At 27.4% G+C, this 15,254-nt stretch overlaps 3 protein-coding genes across 5 annotated transcripts; 1 reads left to right on the top strand and 2 right to left on the bottom strand.

Annotated features, from left to right (window-relative positions):
• The first annotated feature begins 581 nt into the window (after nucleotides 1–581).
• Nucleotides 582–8,337, top strand: Es2 (ess-2 splicing factor homolog). 3 transcript variants are annotated; one of them, XM_089226277.1, is made up of 7 exons: nucleotides 585–888; nucleotides 2,815–3,070; nucleotides 3,962–4,121; nucleotides 5,535–5,654; nucleotides 6,415–6,515; nucleotides 6,580–7,208; nucleotides 7,284–8,337. In XM_089226277.1, the coding sequence occupies exons 4-7, from the start codon at nucleotides 5,582–5,584 to the stop codon at nucleotides 7,588–7,590; spliced, it is 1,110 nt and encodes a 369-aa protein (XP_089082403.1). In that variant the 5' UTR covers nucleotides 585–888; nucleotides 2,815–3,070; nucleotides 3,962–4,121; nucleotides 5,535–5,581; the 3' UTR covers nucleotides 7,591–8,337. The 3 variants fall into 3 exon arrangements, with proteins under 3 accessions (XP_015363777.1, XP_089082403.1, XP_089082404.1); XM_015508291.2 differs by lacking the exon at nucleotides 2,815–3,070 and having other exon boundaries at nucleotides 582–888; XM_089226278.1 differs by lacking the exon at nucleotides 2,815–3,070 and having other exon boundaries at nucleotides 3,999–4,121.
• On the bottom strand, nucleotides 7,616–9,020 carry LOC107161760 (macrophage migration inhibitory factor homolog). Its single transcript, XM_015508292.2, has 4 exons — nucleotides 8,914–9,020; nucleotides 8,658–8,816; nucleotides 7,815–7,996; nucleotides 7,616–7,732 (listed from the first exon to the last, which is right to left on the bottom strand). The coding sequence occupies exons 2-4, from the start codon at nucleotides 8,763–8,765 to the stop codon at nucleotides 7,645–7,647; spliced, it is 378 nt and encodes a 125-aa protein (XP_015363778.1). The 5' UTR covers nucleotides 8,766–8,816; nucleotides 8,914–9,020; the 3' UTR covers nucleotides 7,616–7,644.
• Nucleotides 9,021–11,677: 2,657 nt separating this feature from the next.
• Nucleotides 11,678–13,596, bottom strand: LOC107171635 (macrophage migration inhibitory factor-like). Its single transcript, XM_015521884.2, has 3 exons — nucleotides 13,378–13,596; nucleotides 12,757–12,929; nucleotides 11,678–11,875 (listed from the first exon to the last, which is right to left on the bottom strand). Exons 1-3 carry the CDS (start codon nucleotides 13,483–13,485, stop codon nucleotides 11,797–11,799), a joined length of 360 nt encoding a protein of 119 aa, XP_015377370.2. The 5' UTR covers nucleotides 13,486–13,596; the 3' UTR covers nucleotides 11,678–11,796.
• Nucleotides 13,597–15,254: the final 1,658 nt, after the last annotated feature.

Here is a 15,254-nt window from a genome sequence, read left to right as displayed (position 1 = left end):
TACATAAAGGTAGTCAACATAAAAATATATATATATATTCATTGAAAATATTTGGTTTCTGGTATATTTTGTGTTTTATTTTATTAAACATTTTGTGTTTAATATTTGGTAAAAAAACATTAAAAGATCGAAAAGTTCTTTCTGCTTCATGACATATTTTTACTATTGATAATACGATACGATAATAATAAGCGTTTTATGCACAACCTGGTTTGTCCTACGCACATGCGCAGAAGTATAAAACAACATGTGCAGCGCAGCCACCGATTACCGCGGGAACTACTAGCTTGCAGCTCCGTCTATGAGTATAAGGTCTATGGTAATATTGATAATTTAAATTTTTTTAATATAGGAAATACATTAAGCATTGCGATACGGTTATAACATCATACCGGTCATCCGCTGCCAACATCCATAAATGCCGAGCCTCCAGCTCAAGGTCAACAGAAATATTTTTTGGTGATCAATGGGATTTTGATCGCTTCCATTATGTTCTATGATATAGGTCGATAAAACTATACCATCTATAACCGTGGTTATTTTATCATTTATCATATTATTATTTATTACATTATCATAAATTTATAATATGTATTATGTAATACTATAATTTTACATTAAAATTTACAATTTAGTATTTTACTATTTACCAATAATTTTAATTTACAACTTAAAATAAAATCAATGTTAGACATATCCATCATGTCATATTATACTGTTTGTTAAAAAAGTGTCAAATTATAGTACATTCTATTAAATACTAAATACTTATTTCCAATCTGAAGTATTGCAACATATTTTCTTATTCATACAAATACTTAACTCATTGGCTATAAGATGGATGCAAAAAAACAACAGACAGTTTTGCCCGAAGAGGAGTATTTAGAAGTAATAACTAATAACATAATTTACCTTGTATATTATATAATTATATGTATGATATATTTTATACTATAAAAATTAATTTTTGCAAATACCTAAGTATAATTGGTACCAATTTATCCGTATAAAAATAAATTATATTTTTTATCTAATTTTATAAACATAACTATTATTGCTTATTATCTGTTAAATACTAAGTAGTGAATGGATATCTCTAATAATGCATCTAAAAACCAACATTAAGGTAGGTTTACACGAGACGTGAGCCACGATCATAGTCTTTAGAAGCGTGAGTCACGGTTTGTGTAAACAGACAATTCGTACTTCACGATCGTGGTATTATCGTCCACGAACCTGTCACGACTGGATCGTGCAACATCAAACCATGTTAGATATTTCAGTTGTGAAACCACGCTCGTGAGTCACAACTACGCGATCGTGAAATACGCTCGTGGCTCACGTCTCGTGTAAACCTACCTTTAATTTTATGTGAATATGACAAAAACAATCTATATTTATCATTTTAAAATTGTCTACTAGTTCATGCATCTAAATTATGTTTATTTATTTTGGCTATCTGATACTTGTAGAAAAATAGAAATTACATGATTCAGATATAGAATTTTGGTGATGGATCATTAGGCCTAGCTGTTAAGGCGCACAACTTGGGACTATTGATATTGTAAACATATTATTTTTAAATATTTGATCTGATTCCTAAGAATCATAGATACTTAGCCTAGATAATATATTGTAGTTTTCATGTATTTATCAATATTAAATAAGTTTATTTGGTGTACACAATTTCTATTGTTAGTAGTACTAACCTAAAATATTAAACACTTATAATTTACATTATTATGAGTTAAAATTAACCTAATCTTTAGAAGTTTAGACATCCACTATGGAACCACTACCAAGTACCAATTACCCATTAAAAGAAAGATGGACATTCTTGACTGATGGTTTTGGGGCCACTGCCACGAGACTTTATAATATGAAAGTTTCACTGTACATATTATTTAATCACAAAAAAATGCATTTAAAGTCTTTAAAATGTACCATACCTATATCCTGAAAATTTCAGAATTCAAAATATAAAATGAGTAAAAATTAATCAAGCTGTATTAAAAAAAAAAACAATATTTAAAGTTATTTTTAACCATCTAGGAAAATATTCAAGACAAACATTAAAAAATCATTCTCAAAATATGAATAAAATATTTTTATAGTGGGATTTATAAAAGAATATTGGAAAAGCAATTATGAATAAAATATTGACCATTAAAGACTTATCTCTTAAGAGGATATGATACCTGCTACCTGCATTATGTTATCTTTGTCTTACAAGTAACATAGTAAATTTTACACTCAGAAGAACATTTGTAGCTGTGTTAATTTAAAATTTAGAGTGAATTTACCTCTGATAAAATTTAAAGGTAAGATTATTATCTAGACAACTTCATATGCTTTTTATCATATTTTAATTTTAAAGCAAGTTATGAAGATTTTAAGATGTAAAAACTATTTGCAATTTTTAAATCCTCGTAATTCGCTTTAAAATTAAAATATGATAAAAAGCATACAAGGTTTTCTAGATTATAATCTTACCTTTAAATTTTAAATTAACTGAGCTAAACATGTTCTGCAGAGCGTAAAAATTGTTATGTTATGCACTTGTAAGACTGAGATAACACATGCAATTATCACATCTTCTTGATAAAGATATAAAATGTAATGAATATAAGAAATTAAGAAGTATCATTGCAAATCTCCTCATGGTTTTGTGTCCTCTAAAAATCTTTGGTGATCCTCCTAATATTTTTGGATAATTTACGCCAGTGTCGGCCTGGTATTTAAAGGGCCCCCAAACATGTTATTAAATAAAAATGATAAAAAATGCTTATAAGTAGTGAAATATTATATTTTTAGTAATATCGGGACCTCTTGACACAAATACGGCCGGGGACCCGGATGCGTTCGCGGCCATGGCCAGGCCGACGCTGATTTACGCCTACATTAGTCTGCTTCTCCATGTTGGTCATATGGCTTAGCCAACAAATGTTTTCATGTATTGTCCATCAGTGAAACCAATCTTCTGTTGCTACAAAATCATTTTTAGGAAGGTCCTCAGATATTTGATACAAAAGTGGTCCTGCAACTAATTGGCAATTGGCCCCATTTACCGGTATGATGATTCTAATAGACAATATTATGTTATCTGTGTGTTATTATACGTGTAAATTAAGAAGATACCATTTAAGTCCAATAGGCAAATGAGTCAATTAACCTTGTGTCCAATTAGCAACTACTGTATTACTTCATCCATTTACTTTTGGGTACCCAGTACCCACCCTCAATTTTTGTGATACAATTTCACCACCTTAAAGAGGTATTTGGTACAACTGATTAATTTTGATGTTTGAAGATTGATTATTAACATAAATACAACATTAATTTAATTGTGACAAAATTAATTTATCTACCATAATTTGATATTAACTATAAGTTATAACTGATCATTTTTTATGTATTTTTTATTTATTTTTCACTGTTCTCCAGAAATGGTTAAAACCATCTAAAAACTGATCATAATTATTTTTACTTGTACCTATTACAAGGTTTTGGTACTTTTCTGTTATCCCTACTATCGCGACTCTCAATTCTGTTATTTAGACTACTATAGTATTATCCAGATAGTTCCGTATTTTAATAGGTACATAATACATTAATACACATCATGAATTGCCATTTATGTAATAATGTATATTAGTATAATGTTTATAATTAGCAATCACATAAATTATCTCAGCAGTGGAGAGTTATAGTATAAAACCACGATTTAAGATAGTACTAATTTAAATTGTGTATAAAACATAAAATCATCAAAATTATCACAAAACGTCAAATTACATATTCTAAAATTATTGCAGCAGTGGAAAGTTATTATAATATAAAACAAAAAGTCATCAAAAATATCAATTAAACGTCAAGCGATAGTCGCGGCATCGAGCGGTAGTAGGGATAACAGAAAAGTACCCAAAGTTTTATTTCATTGATTTTTATTTGTCTGTTCCAGAGTATTGGTAAAATTATAGAAAGAGATTTCTTTCCAGATTTAGAAAAATGGAAAGCTCAAAAAGATTACTTAGATGCAGTTCAACAAAATGATACAAAGAAATTAAGAGAAATATATGAAAAGTATAGTTTAAGCAAACGATTGCTTATTGAACAACCAGGTAATTTTATTATTTATTAAATTGTTTCAAAACTACAAAAAAGTCTAAATATATTGTTGTATAATTAAAATTGAAATTCTGATTGTTCCAATTCTGCAGATTTTGTTTAATCGTCGTTGTTGTATCTGTTTTGTGTACTTATTAGTTATTAGTGTTTATTTTTTGTTTTTATGTTTGTATAGCGGTGCCAATAATTTGTGAGTGCTTGTTGCCGTTGCGTTGCACTAGTGTTGGCAGCACTTCATTTTTATCGGCAGCGGCGATGGTGATTACAATTATTGGCCATATTCGCTATTCCTGTTATGTTTTTTTTATTTATTAATTCGTTTGGATAAGTCCTGTAGGCCTTTTTAGGGGTAATATTAATACCCAGTTAAATTATTATTAAGTAACAGTTCCTTTTTTTTTTGTCGTGCATGCAAAAACCTCGTGTATAGTGGTTTATTTTTTATTGTGTTTGCTGTGATCAACGCTGGTTTCTTGTTCCTGTTGTCTGGTAATTATGGTTCGGCAACTCTAGTTTGAACATTTATTAACTTTATCATTTGTTAGCTTAGGGTTGTCACTTTACCAGCAACAGGACAACTTTGGCACTTAGTGTCTGTTGGTCCAGCATTTATGAATTGCACGGGGTTTGTTTGTTTTTTGCTAGTGGTCTTGTGTCGGCACCGTTTGTTTTATGTGGCCACGTTAGTGAATTATATCTTGTAGTTGTGTAAGCTGCAGCTCAATATTTAATATCAATAATTTAGTTACCTCTGTAATATTGTATTATTTTTATGAGGGTCACCTGAGGCACTATTGATATTTTGCCATTTTTATACTATTATAAAGGCCTTTGAGGCAGAATGATGTATTGTATTATTATTATTGTTACCAGAGCCATTTTAGGCATAAATTTATTATTATTATTATAATTATTTTGCCTTCGGCATTTGTGTCACTTATTATATCTATTTCTCCAATTGGAGTCAACCTGGCTGTGACTTATTAAATTATTTTTTTTTTTACTGTAATTGTATTGGACCAAGTGGTCATTTATATTATTTTATGCACATCATATATATATATTGTTTATTTGTATTTATTATTATTTGATTATATTGCCAACCAGGCAGTTTTATTTTATTATTTCTTAATCTTATTTATTTATCACACAGTCCACTAAATACTTTATATAGCGACAAGGCTCGTCCACTATTATTGTCGTCACCTTATGCGCCAACATTATCTAATCATACATTTTTTTTTAAGACACTTAACCCTTGCATGAAATAAAAGTTTAATAGTTTTGATTATTTCATTTTAATACAATTTTTTTTTGTAAAGGTCTAAATGGTCTAATGATCTACAATAATATTAGTATTTTTTCTTACTAGTAATAGTATATGTATTTTCATTTTTCATCCACAGATGCTAGCCCAGATACATTTGAAACGCCACAGCCAACTAAAGGACCAATGAGCAGTAGAACTATCGATCCTACAGATTTAGATGATGGGAAACATGGTGATTCCAAATCAAAAGACACTGGTTAGTAAATATTACCTTTTTTAAGCAAATTTAATGGGTATTTTCGCGTCATCTCAACTGTTGCAAAATTGGATTTTAGATACAAGACTATATAAATTTGTTTCTGTTGTATATATATAGTTCATTTTTTCTACTAAAATATGAGAGAAAGTGAAAATTGTCACTTAAGAATTTGAAGCAAAGCGTTATTTAGCTTAACACTCTACAACCCCCTGCACATTTTAGCAGAAGAACATAGAATTGTATAGAACACATTTTAATATGTTAATAATAATTGTGAAATAGAATAAATGTTAATATTCCGACAGTTGAGATAATTCGAATAAGTATTTCCTAGAAATTAAAATAGTTATATTCATAGCATTAGAAATAAAAAGTATGTTCAACACAAGTTGTGGTTTAGTCCTAGTTTGCACATGTGCATACTGAATTGAATATGATTAGTATATGTATAGTGTATACATTTGTCATATGATATCTACCCGAGCTTATTTTTGTTTGGATATTCAAATTTTAAAACTGTCCCCTAAAAAAATATGAGTAGTCTTATCATTGAACATACTTCTTATTTCTTAAACTATGGTTATGCTAACCTAGAAGAACAATTTCAATCTAATGACTGAAATAGATTAATTGGAGCTATTAACTATTAATTTGTGATCAATTGCTTCAAAATAATCATTAAAATATTCCATTGTTCCATATTATGTAGCTATAATGTTATATTATTCATAACTATATTTCACAATTAATTTTTCAGAAATTATTGGATTGGACAAATTTTTAAGCAATACTACAAGTGAAGATAATCATAGTTTTAATGAAATCATTAAAGAATCAGAAATTCAATATAAAAAAAAGGTTTTGAATTTTAAATACTTTTATCTAATTAAGTAAATAATTTAAAAACTTTTATTTTTTTTAGAATGCATGGTTATTCGAGGGCGAAAAAAAAGCATTAGAAATGGTTGATAAACTTGAAGTGCCTTCAATTGAAAGTCAAGCATCTAATACAGAACGTGCATTTAATCTAGATTCATGGGCATTTAAAAACAAAAACTATATTATGTATGTTCCTGATGGAGTAACATTGACAAAAGACGAACTTATTAATATGGCTTCCAAACGACAAAAAATTGACCATTCTAACACAAGACTCAAATTAAACCCATTTGATGAAAGACATAACAAACAACAACTATGTAGTTTAGCACACATGCAGACAAGACAATTGGATGGTAAAATTGGAGTTGATGGCAAAGAATTAACATCTTCTACTCCTAAAATTAATGGATATGGATTTGTCAAAACTCCATCTCCCGCTCCTGGTGTAAATCAAAGCCCACTGATGACCTGGGGAGAAATTGAAGGTACTCCATTCCGTTTAGATGGTGGTGATACTCCACTGACTCCTCATAACTCTGGTCCTATTTTCAAAATACCTGAACAACCCAAACGTGAAAGATTAGCACACGCACTTGCTGAAAAAGCTAGTGAAGGTCATAGAAATAAAAAAATTAAAGCTCTAGAAACAGCCCGAAAACAGTTATCTACGTAAGGATTTTATTTTTATTTTTCATTTGTATGTATTATTTAACCTATTTATTTATTTTATTTATAATATTTTAGACCATCGCCTTCTAATTTAATGAATAGTCCATTGGATCGATTGAATTCTATGTCACCAGCAGCTCAAAGACTTGTATGCAACCGTTTAAGTAGTGATAGAAGAAGAGATGCTGCATTAAGAGCATCTTACAGTCCATCACCACATACAACTCCATCTGGATCTCCTTCAATTTCTGGATTAACAAGCAATATTAAAAAATCTACCCCTACTTATCAGAAAAAACAATATGAAGTACCTAAAAACCTTACTGATAACTTATTGAATATCAATGTTTCTAAACGTTCAAGAGCTGTAGATTTCTTTTAAATGATCAATTAATTTGAAGACATCATCTATATCTTTATACTGTGTAAATAATATTTAATTTTTATTTTGTAAAAAGTTTGATACAGTAGTATTAAATATTGTAACATTTTCTGCATCTTGTTCGACAAATGATATTGATATACTGAAATAATGAAATAATATTCTTGTTATAAATTTGAAATATTGTATTTTAATGAATAATGATTGTATAATTATGTTTATACTTCTTATTGGGTAGTTTTAAATTATCACTGATGTGTTTAACAAGTTTTTCAGCATGTCCAATATTTTGTTCAGAGCTGATTGTTCCAGAACCGTTTACTATTTTTAATGTTCCTAAGACACATGGGCCATCTAGCCCATACCAATATATCTCTTGATCAGGATTTATGTGCACAACGCAAAACTATAATAGAAAAATTAAAAGCACAAATTAAAATAGGTATTAAATAAATATTTCACATTTTTAACAATATTTATTAGTTATACCTACATAATTTACATTTTATGTATTGTGTTATAATAATGTATTTATGTATAAATCTGCTGTAAATTTACCCTATGATTTAAATGTTAAATTAACCCCCATATTTAACCTTCAAAATTTTATTTTCATATATATTTTTTATTATTATGGTTACATGTTATCATTTTTATTTTTTTTTTTAATTGGTAATTTATCAACTAAATCATAATTTGTTAATACATACCATTTATGATAATATATATTTTTATCAAAACAATTAATTTATTTTAAGAAGTTTTATATCATATTATATTGTTATTTATTTATTTAACTCTACAAAAGTAGTAAGATATTAACAGTGAAAACATACAGTATGTCAGTATATTACAAGTGTTAATTACCCCCTCTCTTCAAGTAAACTTGTTGTTAAAGAGTTAAAATGTTAAAGTTTTCCCCAGGTGCTCTTGTGTGGTTTTCCATCAAAAACAATCCTCAAAATACAAATCAATATGTCATTTTATCACCATACCAGAACTTAGTTTTAAAGAATATTAATTTAAAAGTATATTAAATATATTTTTTTAACATTTTATTATCTTACGTTTAGTGGTGATTTAAATACTTCTGCCATTAGTTCACAAGTTTTGACCGAAAAATCAAATGGCACATTAGTCATTGATAAATTTGTATCAATTTGCAAAATTGGCATTTTAGTTTTGTGTTAGAAATAATTTGAGGTTTATTTGCAACTCCAAAAAAACTAAACAATTACATTAGATTAATAAATTAATACATTCAACATATTATAGAACACGCTAATAAATTAAATGAAACGTTTAATTGTATAAATTGAATACCTGTAAATATAGGTCACTTATTAATATAGTGGTTAGACTATTAACAGTTTTAAAAAAGAAGTTAAACCAATATACAGTTTTGTTTTTGTTGGTACATTTTTACTTTGTTTATAATGATTAAAAATGTAATTATTGGAACTTATAATTGTGTAACAAGATGATTATTTTTTCTACATACAATTACATAACAAATTTAAATTTGAAAAAAAATTGAAATTAATAATAATCTCAATGGCTCAATATAAATAGATACCTACCTATAAATATAAGAAGTTAAGTAGGTATTTATTTATCATGAAATACTTACCTAATGATTTGATAGATCTAAAATAATTTTAAAGTGTTTGTCTACTTGGATGTTCATTAGCTAATAATATTAAAAATAATTTTAATTTTAAAAATATAGAAGTTGTAGGAATACTATATAGTAGTTGACGTGTTGACTAATTTGATTATTAAAAAAAAAATACTAAGACATTATGGTTGATTCTTGAAACATTAAAAAATTATCGATGTTAAGAAATTTTTTTTAAAATTATGATATCCTTTCAATATGCTTATCTTACCACCCAGAATGAAAAAATGACATGGTTATTAACACGAAGATTAAATTAAAATAGTAACATATAAAAAAAATTTAAATTTAATGTAATAATTTTTGTGATGAATAGGTAGTAATTATACTGATTACCTACTGATAGTAATTTCTATTAAAAGTATGTATATAGTAGCCATATAGGTTTGTTAACTTTAAATTTAATTAATATACTAACCATTTAAAATATTCATAATATGTTGAAGTAGGTGATTATAAAGTTTGCGGATTTTGCCTTTTGAAAAAGTAGGTTCAACAACCTTAAAATAGAGTGTGATTTTTGGAATCATTCAACTATTTTAAAATTCCAAATTTATTTTGCAATTATTTAATTATCAATATATTACAATATTGTATTTAATTAGTAAGGTATATTTTAACAGTGGTCAATACCTAGTTCAATACTCAATATTAATATTCATTTTAAATAATAAATATGGTATAATAAAATGTTGATGTAGAGCAATTATCAACTTATTATAAGTTACTTATACTAAATAATAACTAGTAAGACGTAAGACGTAACTGTAGTTATCCTAATTACTATATAGTTATAATATTTATTATACTGAATGTATTAATTTATTTACATATAAAAAATTGTCATTTTTAATACCTACTTAGGCTACTTATACCAGTTATACCTAGGTTCTAAGTAAAAAATATGGGTAGGCAGGTAGGTTAAATTCTCTCATCAATAGTTATTATAGTCTCAACACTATAGAAAAATGTAAAAAAATCAATTGTCTTGGTTATACCAGTTATCCGATACATACAAGCCCTGATTAAGGAGGGCCACGTCCCTAGGGCCCCCTTGTGTAAAACTGTTAATAATGTTTGAACATTTTGTCATTTAATATTAGTACTTCACGCGACACATTTGAACTTGCTCAGCGGCACACTGGTTGAGAAACACTGGTGTAAAGAAATAAAGAAATAAAAAAAAAAAAAATAAAGAACCCATAGTCTTCTTGCCTTAAAATTACATTGAGTAATAATTTGTAAATTTTAATTTTTATAGTAGGTACCTACAAGTATATTTTTATTTTTTTCTTGTTTAAATTAACGGATGATGGGGCCCGTCACCCAATTACCGTGTTTACTACTATTGGCATGGCATGTGGGAGCACATATAATAACATCACATATAATCAGAATAATCAAATTTGTCTGAGTAAGGAATGATATGAAAGTAAATATGAAAATGGGGATACAAAGTATAATTTAAAAGTGTTGAAAAAAGAAACAACCATTTATGTTCAATTTTAGAATGACATATTACAGCATTGTAATAAAATATCTATTGATTTACAAGAAAAAGGAATTGATATTTTAAAAGCTGTAAATTTGTTGAAAAGCTTAAAAAATGTTGTTTTAAAATTAAAGAGATTCGATGACCAATGAACATAAGATTAGAGAGTAAAGTTAGAGATGAAAACATTTTTGTTTATTGTCTTTTTGATATAGGTACCTTTTTTGAGTTTAAAATCGAGAATCTGAGTAGGAACTGCTGTTGATATTACTTCTTCTAAGTTATATAGAAGGATCCGTCTTATAGTATAATATGTCTATTTTTTATCGAGCCATAATTTTATTGCTGGTAAGTGGTAGTGGATCAAATTATCAAAATATTCAAAATCGTTTAAAAATGGCATATTAAATAATGCAAAGAGTTTATTTAATAGTATCTGCCATCATCTATTACCTATCATGAATCAAGAAAGGTCTTTAGTCTGTTTTTATAAATTATAACATTTATAACGTTTTAGTAGGTACGATTGTACGAAACTACGAAATTAGGTACTAATTAGTAATTATTAGACGTTATACATTTCTACATTAGCACTGTGGGGTTAAACTGATAAAATAGTAAAATACGGTCCTGAAACTTTTATAATAAATCTTATAAATCCGTTTTAGTTATATTGTAGTGTTTTTTATCTTGGTTTTTATAGTAGTAGTGAACCTTATGTCCTTACCTAAATAAAATCTTAGGTGGCAGACGCACATATTTTTTTTCGTTATGGCAGTGCATAGCGTGCATTTAGAACAAACTAAATTATAATATGCATACAAAAATAGACACTGGTTATAAAAATGTCCATCTTTAGACAGGTAGACCGCGTGTAATAGGAAGGTTGTGTAGTTTTAGAAAATAGCTAGTATACATAATTAAAACGAATTATTTATTAGAATAATAACATTATTACATAATGAATTCAAAAGTCATGAAAAACCAATTATTTTATAATCGCATATTAATATATTATCTTGAACGTATAACATATCTATTGAATAATATCTTCTAAAGTCGTACCTCGGACTCCAATATTGCTTGGTTTTTGTTCCACGAATGATAGATAAAATCTACAACATGACAATAATAATGTTTGTATTAATAGTGCTTATTATTTAAATTAAATGTATTGTTATAGGTACCTACTTATTTTAATAAAAATTAAAAATTGTATCTATTTACTATCTAATAATATCATAACAGCATAATTTTTGTCTATGAAACAAATAGATATTAAGAAATATGGAAAATGTTGTTTAAAATAAAACATACCTTATCATATTAAAAAAACAGTGGATATAAATGAGATCATGTGAATCAGAATATTTATCAACTGTTCCTAATTATAGAAGGTAGGTACTTACTAAGACACTATTAGTATACTTACGACTTTGTATTATGTGTTATTGTCTTTAGATATTAGATACCTACCTAACTTAGTTTTAAATGTTTGCCTATAATTCTATAGTTTTACTTACTTTCCAACATTATATTTTAGATCCTAGCTCATATTACTGTATTTAGTAACAAAACAAATAATTATTTTTATTTGAAATTATTGAACCGATTGTTTGCTTTTAAAATATTGTATCGATATTGGTAATTTATCTTAGGTTTATTTTTATAAAAGTGATGTATTGTAGACAGAATATAGCTAAGTAACCTAGTAAAAATGTACCAATTGAAAATTAAAAAGTGTAATATTTATCCTTAATTTAACTTAGGTTTAAGTCTATTGACGTTTTTAAAATTTGAATAGTGATGTATACCTAGCTAATAAAGTAATTAAACAGATTTATTTATTAACAATGTATACCATCTCAACTCTCAACATAACAAACATTAATTAGGTACTCCAATACTGAATTGAATATATTATGCAAAATCATTTGTACTGATATGTTATTAATTGATATGAAATATATATATATATATATATATAATGATATACTTGTCTTGCGGTACGCCAAGTTGTTTTTCAATAAAATCATATATAATTGAGGCATAGTGTTTATTTTCATCAATTCCAAAGAATCCAGTTCCGGTTAGGTTTCCTAGTGCACATAAAGATTCGTTATTCGACCAAAACATCTGTTGTCCAGCCTTGATTCTAACCGAAATATACTGAAAGAATTAAAAATTTAAATTTGATAAATCATATACCTATATATAGGTAGATAAATAGTTATACATTTATAATAGTTCATATCGATGAAGTTAATAAGTATAGGTAATACTTTATTACCTACTTTAATAATATCTACACTACCTATGCGGGTGTCAGTTAAAATCGCGAAAAAATAATCGCGAAAGTCAAAATAGTAATTAGTAAGTAATAAACTAATAAAATATGATGGATTATACCTCCTATATAATTGATATAATATTACAATAAATATGAAATACATTTTTATTATTCAATTTCTCTAAACAAGATAACTCAATGAGCTTCTGAAGTAAGAATTTTGACAAAAAAATAAATTTGGGTAAATGGTACCTATAGAAGTATATACCATATACCTCCGTATATATAGGAGGTATCATTAAAATATGAATAATAAATTTAATTTACTAGTTCTGGTGTTTGAAGTACTTGGCTGATTAATTTTGATGCATCAGCTAAAAATGTTGATGGAATTTTGTATTTTGGTAAATTAGTAGTAATGCCAAAAGTTAACATGTTGTTGATTGTCTATAGTTAAATACTTATATGAATATTTTCAATTGATAAATTAAGTTATAAGTACGTTAGAGAAGTTTACCAATAGTATAGCTCCTGTATATTAACTAATTTATTAGATATTCTTATTATATTATAGGTACTCCGTATTTATCAATTTAATCATCTGTTGTGTAATGAATTAAAAAAATTATAAAAAAATAAATGACGCAACAAACATTATCTCATAATATGGTCTATCCTTATTTCTTATACTGTTATCTGTAATAGGTACAGTTTTTACACTTTTTACAGATTTAGTACCTAACATTAACCATAGATACTCATATTTGGTAATTACATGGATATTGGCATGGGTGGATAGGCCCAGGCACGTATCCAGGGGGGGTCCCTCCCCCCAAAAATTTTCCGTACTTTCGTATAAAATTACTATCCTTAGAATTGAAATCAAAATAAAATATTTTGTTATTATTTTGTGGTATAAAAATAAACCATTATAGAATGGTCGAATTTGGAATTATATCATTTATATTATCTAAATTTACTAATTATTTACATATTGTCTGGTTGCGCTATCACGCCGTGCGTCGGGTCGACCACGACGACAACCACTTATTATTATTAATATTATACTATTTTTTATTTTTATTTTATTAATAGATTGATGTATCGTTATCGCTTAGCCGCCCGCCTTGTTCGGAGCGTACGCTGAATTATTATAATTTTATAATGTTATTAATTATTATGCTTCAAAATATTTAATTTTGTTCTTTAATTTTTTTTAAAACATTCTGACAACGAATGACGATTGTGGCCATCTCCTACAATAATAAGATATTATTTTTATCGCGGAAAGTCTACACAAGTCAACAACGTCTATTAAAAAAAATAAAAATAATAACATTATTATGCGGGCATGTGGGTTTCATGAGATATTTTACATTGTTACATGAGCATTGAGTGTAAGTATTATAAAAGTTTTAATCTTTCAGTTTATAAAAAAAATAAAAGGTTTTGAATATCAATCATGTATAAATATTTTGTTAAAATTTATTTCGACCCCCCCCCCCCTAAAAAAATAAAATAAAATAAAATCCTGGCTACGTGCCTGGATAGGCCTACCGGGCAACCGGACGTTTTCCGGTAGACCCCCCCTTCGTATTTCGGTAATGGGGCCCTTTAATATTACGCAATTATACGATAGAAATTTGAAATTTGAAATATAAAATAAATAATAATCTTGTATCTAATATCTATTGACTATTACTATCTGTGGTTTTTCAAAAAAGTTTTCTTATCGGCCTGCAGCCGCCGCGCTACCACCAACTACAACGTCGATTACTATTAATTGGTGGCGGAGGGTAGTAACTAGTAGTCACGCTCACGGAATCCAGGAAAGTAATCCAGGATTGGTACAGTCATAACTCATAAGAACACAGACCTCATTTCCTCACCATACTACTATAGGTATTGTCTTAAAATGTTTAATAATCTACCTATCTGCAATCGATGGACATCATATAGGAAATGGATATGTTATAACTATTTGGGCCCAAAATTATCTTGATCCGAAATTTTTAGAAGTAGAATTTTTTTTCAAGCGTTTGAAGTTGAAATTCTTATAAATTATAAAAATTTACAAATTATTTAAAAATGAAATGTTCAATAATTTTATTTTTATAACTACCTAAAACATTCAAATTTAATACAAGGTTCCTCCAAATCTCCAATCCACCAAAAAAGTTTGTTCTAGTAGGCGGTATTTACTC

This window comes from Diuraphis noxia, unplaced genomic scaffold (genome assembly GCF_037042655.1).
Source record: "Diuraphis noxia isolate RWA-SAM2 unplaced genomic scaffold, SU_Dnox_SAM2 contig0004, whole genome shotgun sequence".
Taxonomy (NCBI): domain Eukaryota; kingdom Metazoa; phylum Arthropoda; class Insecta; order Hemiptera; family Aphididae; genus Diuraphis; species Diuraphis noxia.
This window is presented reverse-complemented; position numbering and strand designations above follow the sequence as displayed.